The sequence below is a fragment of the Electrona antarctica genome, assembly GCF_951216825.1.
Source record: "Electrona antarctica genome assembly, chromosome: 8".
Taxonomy (NCBI): Eukaryota; Metazoa; Chordata; class Actinopteri; order Myctophiformes; family Myctophidae; genus Electrona; species Electrona antarctica.
Genome location: NC_136789.1, coordinates 14,026,899 through 14,040,443, shown reverse-complemented (window position 1 = coordinate 14,040,443; position 13,545 = coordinate 14,026,899). Strand labels below are relative to the sequence as shown.

The 13,545-nt window shown below is 42.4% G+C and overlaps 1 protein-coding gene across 3 annotated transcripts in view; it reads right to left on the bottom strand.

Annotated features, from left to right (window-relative positions):
* cblb (Cbl proto-oncogene B, E3 ubiquitin protein ligase) overlaps positions 1-13,545 on the bottom strand; it is a 79,714-nt gene that overhangs the window by 45,218 nt on the left and 20,951 nt on the right. For all 3 annotated transcript variants that reach the window (XM_079508156.1, XM_079508155.1, XM_079508157.1), the window contains exons 4-5: positions 9,209-9,355; positions 6,633-6,789 (exon numbers count right to left, since the gene is read on the bottom strand). In XM_079508156.1, coding sequence (XP_079364282.1) covers positions 6,633-6,789; positions 9,209-9,355 — 304 coding nt within the window. The remainder of the gene's footprint in view (positions 1-6,632; positions 6,790-9,208; positions 9,356-13,545) is intronic.

Here is a 13,545-nt window from a genome sequence, read left to right as displayed (position 1 = left end):
TATTTTGTCCTGAATCTTCACATCGAAATGTTTTGAGAAGACGACTCTCAAACTCTAGAAGCCTGTGGTGACACGGATCGTACTTCGTACTACTGCAAAGTTTGTGCTAAATTAAAACATTGTTTTAAAATGTCTCTCTCTCTCTCCACCCACACACACATCTTGGAGCCACATGGGCCAGTAATCCGTTGACACAACAGGATGAGGATGAGGCTAGGTTTAGTGGTGTTCAGGCCAGGGGTGCTGTGAGCTTTTAGATCGGCTATTTTCAGCATTATGGATAGGGTTGAACATGGCAAAATAATAATAATAGTACACTAATACAAAAGTGTGGGTGTGGGTGTGCGTGCGTGTTATTGTTAAAGAAGATTTAGTGAAATTTTTAAGCACAATCAATGCCGTTTCCTGTGCTTGTGCTTACAAGACGGGTGAGTTCTGGAGTGCATTAATCTAAAGGCATTTAAACAGGACCTCAGCCCGATAAGTCAAACAATAAAGATATACCGCAGCCCAGATCCATCACAGGCTGAATAAGGATTCATTGTGTCATTTCATTGTTTATTGTGCTCTGTAAAAGCACTAAACTATTTTTGGACAAGTCCTATAGAAATGCATTCAGGATTACTGTTACCGGTATTATCCTGAGGGACCGAAAGGAGAGCTAAAGGCCTTTCTTTAAAGGATTAACCACATGAACCCCCGCGTACATATTCTGGGGACTGGGGGGAATATTAGCCAAAATCTTCAAGATTTCTTGTAGAGCCAACTCAGGTCTACTTAAATAAGTCTGAAAGGTTTAATTGGAGGTTAACATTTTTGTCATTCGATTTGATTCGATTTTTCTAAAATGTTCAAAAATAGCAGTAAAGCTTGTATATCCTGCCACACTAATAGCCAGCGCACACCCCATCCTTTGTCTGCCTTCTCCTACCAAACCACACCATTTGCACACATCTCACCATGCACAACACCAACAGCATGCCTGTCCAGACATCAACCACTACTTTGCATCCATGCAACTGTCATATTTACAGTACAATACCCATTTTTATGAAAGAACACATTCTTGCGCAAGACCACCAGCCTACGTCAAAATCGTCACCACTTTGCCGAGTTACGCCAACTCCGTTCACTTCATGGGGCCTTCAATGGCGCATTGTAGTCTACGGCCTTCACAGTGACACACGCGTTATTTCCGACCCCTCAATGTCGCTCCGCACCGCTGCGGAGGAGAAAAACGTGGAAAAAAGTTCTGTTTAAAGTGTGATCATTTAGGCTGACCTAGGATCAGGTTAGTGTTGCAGCGACACGAACGGCTGTGTTACGTGTGATGATTATGCTGATTTAGGTTCAGCAGCGCATGGTTTTGCCTTGCGCTGATTTGAATGAAAACACCGGCGTGCAATTATACTTTATATCACGACCACGGATCCCAACAGTGTTCCTCAACGAGGTGAAAGCAAACTAGCAAAGCTCAAATCTAATTAATATAAGAAGGTTAAAGCAACCATGACAACTCTCCTGTGTCTCTCGGAATAATCAGATTTTGGTCGGACTCGGCGCCGCAATTTGAAAGAAATCTCGGAACGGGTCGGAATCGGACGAAATTGTCACGGACCCATTCGGGTTCGGTTTAACTATTTCAAAATATTTTCGGAACGGGGCGGAAACGGTAACATGTCACAGACTAATTTCGGATTTCGGAACCATTTTTTTGGACCCGTGAAGAGCTCTAACACACACACCCGATGCCAAGTTCTTCCGCGCATTATTTATTTCCCAGTCCCACCACGGATTCAAAGTAACCTGTGTGTGTGTGTGTGTGTGTGTGTGTGCGTGTGCGTGTGTGTGTGTGAGAGTGTGAGAGAGTGAGTGTGTACTGCAACGTAACTCTAGGATGAGCCACCCGAAGGGCGGCAAAATTCTAGTCTCTTTAATAGCCAACGCAAATATAACAACATGACACAGATGCTTTCCCGGGTTTATTGAGGTTAAAGAACCTTTTTCCAAAGGTCTCTATAATAGCCCTTTCGGTTTTTAGACTATAAATCAATGAGTTTCATCAGAGGTACGGCAGGTGTTAACAAAAACAATGCATCAGCAGCAGCACACATTTGATTTTCTATGATGTTTTATAGAGATCGGGAAAGGTCACTGTTGGAGCCTAAATGGTTTCCCTGGCACATAAATCAAATGATACGACATGGCTATTGTGTGTGTGTGTGTGTGTGTGTGTGTGTGTGTGTGTGTGTGTGTGTGTGTGTGTGTGTGTGTGTGTGTGTGTGTGTGTGTGTGTGTGTGTGTGTGTGTGTGCTCGTGTTTGGAAGTCTGGGGCATGTCCACAGACTTGTGCTCCGTGGATTGCAACTTGGAGGACTGCAGAAGATCGCTGCAAAAAGACTGGCCAAATATTGCTCAGTCTCTGCAGTGATCGGCAGCCTCTCTATTTGGAAGAGGCGATGCTTTGTCTATCATTGAGTGGACTATTACATTTTCATATACTGTTGACTGGTGCTAGACTATAATCATTGCATTTCATATTACTGTGAGTTAATCATACTGCATATGGTGTCTGGTTATGCCTTCATTTGAAACCCTCCTCAAAAATGTTTGGATCTGTTATGCTACTGTTTGTTGTAGATCCAAATAAAAGTATTCAAATGTGTGTGTGTGTGTGTGTGTGTGTGTGTGTGTGTGTGTGTGTGTGTGTGTGTGTGTGTGTCATGTTACTGTACAAACACAGTGAGAAATGTGGACCAGTAACACAGCCTGAGCAGCATACTGTAGTGCTCACCATAATGAGCAGTTTGAGCACATTGGTGTGTGAAGTTATGCTTACAATGTGTAGCATGCCATCCTCAAGACAACAACACATCACTAAGTCACTTTGTATCTCCATGTTTCTTACAATGTGTAGCATGCCATCCTCAAGACAACAACACATCACTAAGTCACTTTGTATCTCCATGTTTCTTACAATGTGTAGCATGCCATCCTCAAGACAACAACACATCACTAAGTCACTTTGTATCTCCATGTTTCTTACAATGTGTAGCATGCCATCCTCAAGACAACAACACATCACTAAGTCACTTTGTATCTCCATGTTTCTTTTTTGTAAATTAGCAGCCCGCTTCGTCGCAGAGAGTGTCGCGAAAAAGTAGCAAATGTAGCCGGTCTAATTGTACAGTACAAGCTTGTAGATGTGCTCTTTTCATCATTTTGGAAACATTTTGAAAGTTAATGTCAAAGTGGTTAAGTGTTAGTTAAGCGTGTCTGTGGTGGGTTTTATGAATATTGAACCAATGGAAAGCATTAACAAGAGATTGTGACGAAATACAAATAATAACTCTACATTAGAACACAGGTTCTTTTTTCCATTACGTGAAGTCACAGTTTTCTCAAGACAGCAACACTATCAGGGATTCCACCAGATCAGTTCTAAATGTCAGACTAAATATTCAAGTGTTAAGGACCTATAATATGCTACACACAGCAAGCGTGAAGCCATAGTCATATTGTACATCGTCTAGTCTGTCGGTTGGAAACCTCATGTCCAAAACTGTTACTTTTCAGGATTTAAATTAAAAGGTAGCAGATCTACAAGCTCGAAGCGCTTTTTTCGAGCTCGTTAGATCTGCTCCTTTTGATACTTTTGTGTGACGCTGTAGTAGGCTCAGTAGGGCGTTCATTTACGTTAGAACACTAAAAGCTAAAATATGGAGATAAGAGGTTTCAGCCCGACAGCAACGATGTCGGTATCGGTATTGAGATATTTGGCATAATTATGGAGGTATTTTGTCCATATTGTGCAGCCTCAGCATATGGGCCGGCCGGTGCAGTAATTGCACCCCCCTCCACTAGCTACTTCTTTCGGATATGAAACCCTCAGTGTCCATCTGCCACTGTTCTACTGCTGCCTGCATGGTGTTTGCTGAAGCTAATAAAAATGGCACAGTGATATATGACATGGACAGGAAGCCCCAAATACAAATAAAGCCTTAGGGTTGCCCCCACAAAATATTAAATCAGTCTGCAACAAACTAAAAACCAACAAGTTCTCTTGAAACTGTTTTTTGTTTTGAAACTGTTGTACTATTGGTGGTGGTTATTCATACTTCATGTCATATGAATATTTATTGTCATATGTATTGTCATTGGTGTTTGTAAATTACCTACCCAGTCAACATCAGTCACGTGACGTGACGACCTAGTTAAAAGGGAGGTTGTCACATACTAACACTTATCACCTGATGAAGGCCGCCTGCGGTCGAAACGTTGTGTATATTATTATGGTGTTTCAATAAAAGAACACCATTGGAGCAAACCTGTGTGCAGACTCTCTTCTCTTCACTGCCCCCACTTTAAGCCCTACTGTACACTTAGCCGATCTACAGGCTCGCGCTGTGATATACATTGTGAGCTCGAAGATTGACTATTTTCCCGCTTTTTTTGAGAATGTCCTGGGAAATTTCACATGCCACAAATAGGGACGCCAGGCTGTCTCTGTCCTGCTACTGGTAACAGGATTCTCCTGATATTGATTAATGAAACACAATCAGTCTGGGGCAGCTATAGGGTCTTCAACAGCGGGTCATCAGAGTTACTACAGGAGTTACAGTACTACAATCTGGATGGATTTGGTCGCTGACCCCCATCTAAAAGAATGTTGTGCCAGGGACCCCCAGAAGCAAAGATTTGCAGGTTTTCTTTTTAGTTAAAAACGTTTGCATTAAAATATAAATAATAATATATATATTGTCACTCCCCATCTCTCTCTCCCCATGTCCTGTCAGTCTACTGTCCTAAAACGTAATTCTAAAAAAAAAAAAAAAAGTTCTATATTCTGATAGTAATCATTGCTATAGGCCCGGGTGTTTGTCCAGTCCTTTAGTAAACAGAAAATTCAATTTTCAGGAAGTCAGGATTCCAATTTCATCCAATCAGCAGATAGAACTCATGCGGGATACAGAATTATCAATTAAGTGAAATTGAAAGTGAAGACACAAAGAAGCGAGCACACAAAATTGGAACTGGAAGGCTATACAATTAGGTTCTCTCTCCTGATTGGCTGAAATTGGCAACCCACCTGTAAACCTATGTTTCAGTTTATTGAAGAGCTGGAGAGACAATGAGATACGCCGTTACTGAACAAACACTCTATAATGAATTATCAGAATAGAGTGCTTTAACCATTTTAACAAAAACAAACCCTTTTTGTTTTAACCCAAACATATCACGTACTCTACCTTTAACTAATACGACGTCGTCCAAATGCAAACCCCAGCCGTCTGCTAGTAGACGTGCATCAGAGGCATGTTTACACTGGAAAGCAATTAAAAAGCTGCACGCTGACAATCTGCCACATGCTCAGCCCATCCAGCTGTGCTCTAACGACCTTTGAGAAGCAGTCATTTATAACCCTTTGTAGAGGGAACACATTTCAGAGGATGATCTCAGCAGTCGCCCCGATATAGGCAAAGAAAACTTGACATACTGATACTGTATGAACATCATTTAATATGCACAATGCACACTAGCCATCCCTACACTGATGAATCTGATGAGATAGAATTAGACGATATATTTTAAGATCGCATAGAAATGTTGGTAGGGACTATTCAATAGTCAATGGTGTCCCCATTTAGATTTTTACAGCAGTTTCAGATGGTTAGAGTTAGAAAGAATGTAGCCTAAGTCAATGCAAAGTTCGCAAAAGTCGCAAAACAAACTCACAGGCGTGTGCGTTTGTGTGTCTGTGTGTGCGGGTGTGTGCGTGTGTGAGACAAAGGAACCATTAGCACTCGCGAACAAAGTAAAAACTGCTTTAATGCGCCACAGCAGCAGCAATCCCAAACGAACATACATGTGATGCGTAGGTTGGTGTCTGATTGCTGCGGTGGCACATTAAAGATTGCTTGTAACTTTGTTCGCGAGTGCTGACGGTTCCTTTGTTGTTCATGTTGTCAAGAATCTGCACTGGGTTTGACCCTGAAACGCTTTGAGTTGAGCACGCCTACTGTAGTCTTTGAAGTGTGTGTGTGTGTGTGTGTGTGTGTGTGTGTGTGTGTGTGCGTGCGTGCGTGCGTGCGTGCGTGCGTGCGTGCGTGCGTGCGTGCGTGCGTGCGTGCGTGCGTGCGTGCGTGCGTGCGTGCGTGTTTATGAGCATGTGTGCACGGTGGGATGTAAACCCTAGCCTAGGAAGAGGAGGGCAAAGAAGGCACACAGTAGAATTGGTGGAAAATGCAGAACTCCAATCAATCAAACAAATGAGTTGCATTGAGAACACCGGAACTACAGTATATTGGGGTTGATCAATAATCAAAATACAATAATCAATTAACACTTATTTTGCCAAAAACATCCCCAGACATCTTTATAATTACACCCGTAACTAGACAACCCACACCTCTAACAAGTTTGATTTGTTGATGTATATAAAAAAAATATATATTATTATTTTTTCTCCTTCTTCATTATTCGTATTCGTATAATAGAAAAGTATTCAATAGAATAATTGCTAATAAAATAATGGATAGTTGCAGCCCTAGCAGCATCAGACATTCAGTCTTAACCACATGAACCCTAGACAACCTGCACCAGCGAGTAGTGACAGAGTGTTGTTGACAAACCTGGAAGAGCCTTGTGAAGATGTCAAACTCGAACACAGATATGTAGTCGTTGCAGGTGAGATCAATGGTGGATTTGAGAGCCATGGCTTCCAAGCCTGAGCTGATGAGATGCACTTCATGAAGGCACTGTCGGAACACTTTCCATGGCACTATAGACCTGTAAGGACAAAAAATTGTTTATGTCATAACAAATCCACACTTTTACAAGTCACTGATTCCCAAAGTGGGGTCCCCAGACGCCCTTGGTGTGTGTGTGTGTGTGTGTGTGTGTGTGTGTGTGTGTGTGTGTGTGTGTGTGTGTGTGTGTGTGTGTGTGTGTGTGTGTGTGTGTGTGTGGGGTGGCGGGGGGGAGGGTGGCTTATAGTAAGTGAAGGAACCAAACAGAAGTCATATCAAACGGGGGAGTGTGGCCTAATGCATATCAAAGCGTGGGCCTCTGCTATTAAAAGAGAATCACTGGTATGAGTAACATGAACATTTAATGATGTAACAAGTTGTTCCATGCACAGTGCACCTAACCCTGGCGCTACACCAGTAAGAACTAGAAGACTAGGCAGCAATGTGACTGTGAAGACATGTTTGAAAGAGAGAGAGAGAGAGAGAGAGAGAGACAGAGCAGTGTTTGATTTTGACAGCTAATTTTGATTTAGTTTTAGTCATAGTCTTTTGAATAGAATTATCTTTCGTCAGTGAAAAAAGGTAGTCGACGAAAATTTGTCGTCATAGTTTCAGTCGACGAAATCAACACTGAGACAGAGACAAAGACGGAGGCCAGGGGGGAGAAAGGGAGAGAGGGGCAAACTGACCGCAAGGCAAGAGCGACCATAAAAACTAAAAGGATGCTGCACACGTACTACAGTAACGCTTCCTAACTGCATAATGTGAGCCTAAAGATGCATTGAAAAGATGTAACGAGAACATTACAAACGTGCTGAATGTCAAAGTCCTACATGACACTATCAGCAAAAGGCTGTCAAAACTCCACTCCACTGCTAATGGCAACATGGCTCTGTGGTCCAACGCATGGCTGACCACGACTTTAATATGCACTTGACTTTGTAGATTAACTTCACATGGCCAGTGTTGCATCACTGTATCTTCACTTTACTGAGACCCACACACGCACACGCACACACATCCTGTTTCTTTTCGCCGTGGCTATAAAGAGCTCCTTATTAAGTAATCTGATATGATTTAAAAAAATAAATGATAGTAAGAACTGGTCACAGCGTACAACTTGAAACTTTTTTAACTGCTGATTGGGCAAAATCTGCAATTGAACAAGCCTATTCTGTGTCTCTGTGACTGTGCTCAAATGTATTAGGGAAGGCTCTTCCTGTGCAAGGCTGCATGGTCTTTTCACAATAGAACGAATCGCTATTAACATTTCACTCAGGAGTGATGACAAGCACGGTTCCTTCCCGCTGACCGCAGGAAGCTGCTGAGGTTTGTAATAATTTACAGTAGATTAGTTTGGGGAGTGGTTGTGAGCAGCGCAGAGCATGGTCACGGGCCGAGCAGAAGTGACAGTTATCTAGCGGAAGCGAGGGGCACATCTTGTATGGATGGAACATCTATTGTTGGGAGTTTAATTTGCTCGGGTAGGGTGTACGACAGTCATTCATAGCTAGATGAACCCGGTCTGATCTCTGTCAGCAGCTGCACTTACACACAAAAATAGCAGATGTATCCTACAAGCTTGCAGCGCGGCACAAAGTGGCACGGTGTGAGCTTGTACATCTGCAATTTTTGTATAGCCAGTAACACTGAAATCTAAAATGACACAGATGATTTCCCGGTTTTAATGGGTTAAGCTGAGGCCAATTGCCAAATGTTGTTGTTGTCATGATTAAAGAAAAATACAAATTTGTTTGTCTTTTTCTATTTTTGAACAAGCCTGACTATGTTATACTGTATCTTCACTCAATTCGAAATACAGTATGTGGTGAACTTTTTTCCTATTGAGGGAATACTGGGCTCTGTGGACCATACTGTCAGTGTCACACAGGCCACTTCCTTCACTAAACAATCACTCAAGAAATCTCTCTCTCTCACTCTCTTATTATGCAACTGTTAGTCAAAGAGCATGTCAAATTTAATTACTCCAGCTTCTGAATCTCACTGCTCTTTCTGGGCTAAAGGGAGTCGACCTAGGCAAAGGACAACACTAAATGCCAAGTGGCCTTGCCCCTAAAATGATGAAATTCCAGGCCTGCTGATGGTGCTACATCATGTATGTTAAAGCACGGTGCACGTACAAAAAGGCTGCTTATCACAACCAAAATGGTTCTGCCCTTACACTGTACAAGCCAATACTGCTGTACGAGGGATTCTTTGTGTTAAGAGAGTTGTGCAAATAATTCAATAGTTGGAATCTAATTTGATACTAAGTAAATTACAGTAACAACTTATATACTATTAGTCAAACACACAAAAGGTGTATTTATTACTAGACAGAGTAAATGTCATTGTCGGTTGTTATCCAATGATCTGTATGAAAACTGTTTGCTTCAGACAGCAGACTTCACAACAAATAATGGAGAGATTGGTTAACTGATGAATTGAGCCATGCATACTTTTCTCCAAAGAATCTTCTCCAGAAGTCAGCTGCGTCGGCTTTGGTGATCCTGAAGTTGTCCCCCTGGAAGTGTCCTCCAGGGAAGATAGCCTTGATTTCAGCAAGCATGTGGCTGAAGATGAGGGACAGCTTGGTCAGGTTTCTCCTACAAAATGGAGGAAAAAGAAAAGGGAACAGTTATTCCTTGAAGCTTACAAGAACACAATAAGCAGCGATGGCCTACATTTTAGATGAGCGCATTTGGGACCAAAAGGTTCCCGGTTCGATCCCACAGACCTGGCAGAAAAACATCTGGGTGGGGAAGTGAATGGCCACCGCTTACCGTGCCCTTGAGCAAGGCATTGAACCCCCAACAGCTCCAGTGGAGCTGCTCAATGGCCAACAGTATAATACTGTGGTTGTACCGGGCAGCTCCCAGTACAACAGTATTAGACTGTGGTTGTACTGGTCAGCTCCCAGTACAACAGTATTAGACTGTGGTTGTACCGGGCAGCTCCCAGTACAACAGTATTAGACTGTGGTTGTACCGGGCAGCTCCCAGTACAACAGTATTAGACTGTGGTTGTACCGGGCAGCTCCCAGTACAACAGTATTAGACTGTGGTTGTACCGGGCAGCTCCCAGTACAACAGTATTAGACTGTGGTTGTACCGGGCAGCTCCCAGTACAACAGTATTAGACTGTGGTTGTACCGGGCAGCTCCCAGTACAACAGTATTAGACTGTGGTTGTACCGGGCAGCTCCCAGTACAACAGTATTAGACTGTGGTTGTACTGGGCAGCTCCCAGTACAACAGTATTAGACTGTGGTTGTACTGGGCAGCTCCCAGTACAACAGTATTAGACTGTGGTTGTACTGGTCAGCTCCCAGTACAACAGTATTAGACTGTGGTTGTACTGGTCAGCTCCCAGGTTTTAATGTGTGAGTGTGAAGCAAGGCATTGTGGAAAAAGAGCATTCAAGCTCAGCAACCTCCCCAGGATAAAAAAACAAAGGTTAAAAAATATATAATAATAATTAATTTGAACAACTTTTAGTTACATTTGCACTTGTACTTACAGTATATAAGAAAGTTAAACATAACATAAGAAAAACATGTCCATGCATTCATCTTCAGTAGACGCACTGTAAAGGTATCTTACTAAATTGATCTGCAGTTGATTCAGAACGCTGCTGCCTCTCGAGTAGAATGGTGCATTTTTAAATGGTGCATTTTTATATAGCGCCTTTATCCAAGGCGCTTTACATAGATTGTGCATTACATTCACCCATTCACACACACATTCATACACCGATTGCGGCGGAAGCCATGCAAGGTACCAACCAGCACATCGGGAGCAATTTGGGGTTCAGTGTCTTGCCCAAGGACACTTCGACATGTAGACAGGAGGAGCCGGGATTCGAACCGCCGACCCATGGATCATTGGACGACCTGCTCTACCTCTTGAGCCACAGTCGCTACTAATCTACCAAGAAAGTGGATCATTAGTGTATACTGTACATTGACTCCATGACTGTCAAACAGTAGTTCAAAATACTACCGTTGGTTCATAAAGCATTGAATGTTTCAGGTTTAGAGTTTTTATGCACCACATATCTGGAACAAACTCCCAGAAAACGACAGTTCTGCTGCAACTCTCAGTTCTTTTAAATAAAAACTGTTTTCCGCTGCCTATTATTGAGATTCTCTAATCATTATTTTTTACTTTTTTCATTGTATTGAAATTACTTTGTGTCTTGATGTCTTAATAGTTCATGTTTTATGTAATGTTTTTTGAAGTGCCTTGTTATTGTAAATGTACTCTACACATAAACGTGCCTTGCCTATAAATTAGCAGCATTTTAAAGCCCTAACCTTCTAAGAAAAAAAATGCTTGTACTGCATGTTATAATCCAGCCATATTATCATATAATGTAATACTATTCTGAGATGTTTAAAGAAGAAGGTAGGGACTGCTGGAATTGTCTATTTCCCTGCAAGATTACAGAGTGGGCTGGTGCACCGTGCACTCTCTCTAGGGAACAACACACATACACATACAGTACACGTGCACATACACTAAACAGAGTGACTTTGCCCAAGGTGTGTGTGAGTGTGGAAGGGAGCAGACTGCCTGTGGGGTGCTGATAACAAGCTACGTGAGTGTGTGTGAGTGTGTGTGTGTGTGTGTGTGTGTGTGTGTGTGTGTGTGTGTGTGTGTGACTGTGTGTGTGTGTGTGTGTGTGTGTGTGTGTGTGTGTGTGTGTGTGTGTGTGTGTGTGTGTGTGTGTGTGCGCGTATGCGTATGTGTGCGTGTGCGTGTGCGTGTGCGCGCGTGCGAGTGTGCGTGTGTGCGTGTGTGTGTGCGATATACTTAGAGTGCCCCATACCAACTTTTTATTCTTCCTTCAAGTTTGCAGGAACAACTTTTTTCTTTTCCTCTAAGATAATTTCATTGTTGTTGTATTTTATGCTTTATTGAGAGAGGAGTGTAGAGAAACAGCAAACCTAGGGCAAAGACAGGTGGAGACATGCACAGTTGGATTTGAAAGCGGGTCCTTACAACCCACAAGGAGCTTATGTAATAAAATAAATAGATACAAGAATGTAGATGCATGCAAATGTCTGTTTAGAGCCACGGTGATTAATCGCTCATTGCTTAACAAAAGATAGAGATGACTGGGGTTCATGCCCTCAACACCTTATTACAGGAGGCTACACAAACATGCGTCACAAAAAAAAAGCTGTTTCTTAACATTTGAGAGAGATTTAACTTAATGTAGTTGTAACTATATTATTACAGTATTTGTTAAAATGTTGTTTTTATGTGGGCACGCCCACCAGGTCATTAAGTATTCCTGGTTTGCCTGGTGGGTGGTGATGGGTGGTGATCCACCTGAACTGAAGCCGCAACCACAGCTGTAGTTGTATGAAAAAAGGGGGAGGGGTTAGGGGAGGGGCTGATAATGTGGTGTCACTATTATTGTTTATTTCATTGGCCCGTTGACTGTCAAGGGTTCAGTCTCCAGGAAGAAACCCTAAATACAAAGTTAATACACCATTGCTCATAAAAATGACTCCAGGGTGTCTAATGAAGTACTGTCACCTCATAGACACATAAAAACTGGAAAAATACAAAAAATGTGGCACTTCATCTTTAAATCATTGAATCGTATCGCCAGAATTAACCAATATCGTGCATCTATCGTATCGTTAACCATGTATCGTGATACGTATCGTATCACTGTTAAAATGTATCGTTATACCCCTAATGAACATGTGTGTCAGAGGCATGTGGACAATATTATTCTATAGCCTATGAAACATTTACAACAGCTGTCCTTAATCTGCTATTGTTCTGTAGTGTACACCCCGGTAGTCCATGATGTGTGAATGATTATGTGCCACTGCCAGTCTGCCAGAGTAGGAGTCAATAATACAAGAACAGAACAGAGCAGAAGAGCTATCCTTCCTCTCATGCTATGATCAGACTCAGCGCACTAACTGGCTGACAACTGGCGAGTCTCCCCAAAGCTAAGCTTCCATACCAAACCATGGTAATGCAATGGCATGCGCAGTAAAGAAAGCAACTTCACTCAAATAATGTGTGTGCAAATTTGAGACAGATGATGGATAATTGTATAAACTATAAACTCGGTTTGCTCGCGTGTGAGCACGTTTGTGTGTGGTGATGTGCAGGGTCGGGGTTGTGAGTATGTGCGTGTATGTTTGAGAAGGATTTATGAGTGTTGTTGAGTATATTGTTTGTGTTGTTTTCGTTTTATTTATTATTTTACTCCATGCTGCTGTAACCTTGGAGATTAATAAAGTGTATCTCATCTCATAACCACTTCAACCCTAGCGTCCCAATTCTGGGTATGTCACAATAGGCAAACACATGGACGTGGAAGGAACACGTTATTCCAACTAATTCCTTTCCCCCCCATCAAGACGCCCCGGCTGACCAGGGTATTTTAGAGAACAGGATTACTGCATGTTTTTGTGAGCGTACCTACCCTAAATTATACTAGGGGACACACGGGGAGAACATGAAAACTCCACATACAAATCTACTGTACAACACACGTATAAAGGGGGCGGGGACTGTGTAGACACTACACTGTCCTATGGCACATTCACAGATAAAGTTGACATAACTACAGTGGGGATATTAGACGCAGCTGTTATTTTTATCAATTAGGCTGTGCACAGCTGAGCTGTGTACAGGTTAATTGATAAAATAGGTTAGCAACACATTGAGCGCAACATCCGATGATTCCAGCCAGGAGGAGAGAGAGACAGGAGAGGAGGAGAAAGGGAGTGACAGATTCAGACAGAATAGGTTGACCTGCCTCGG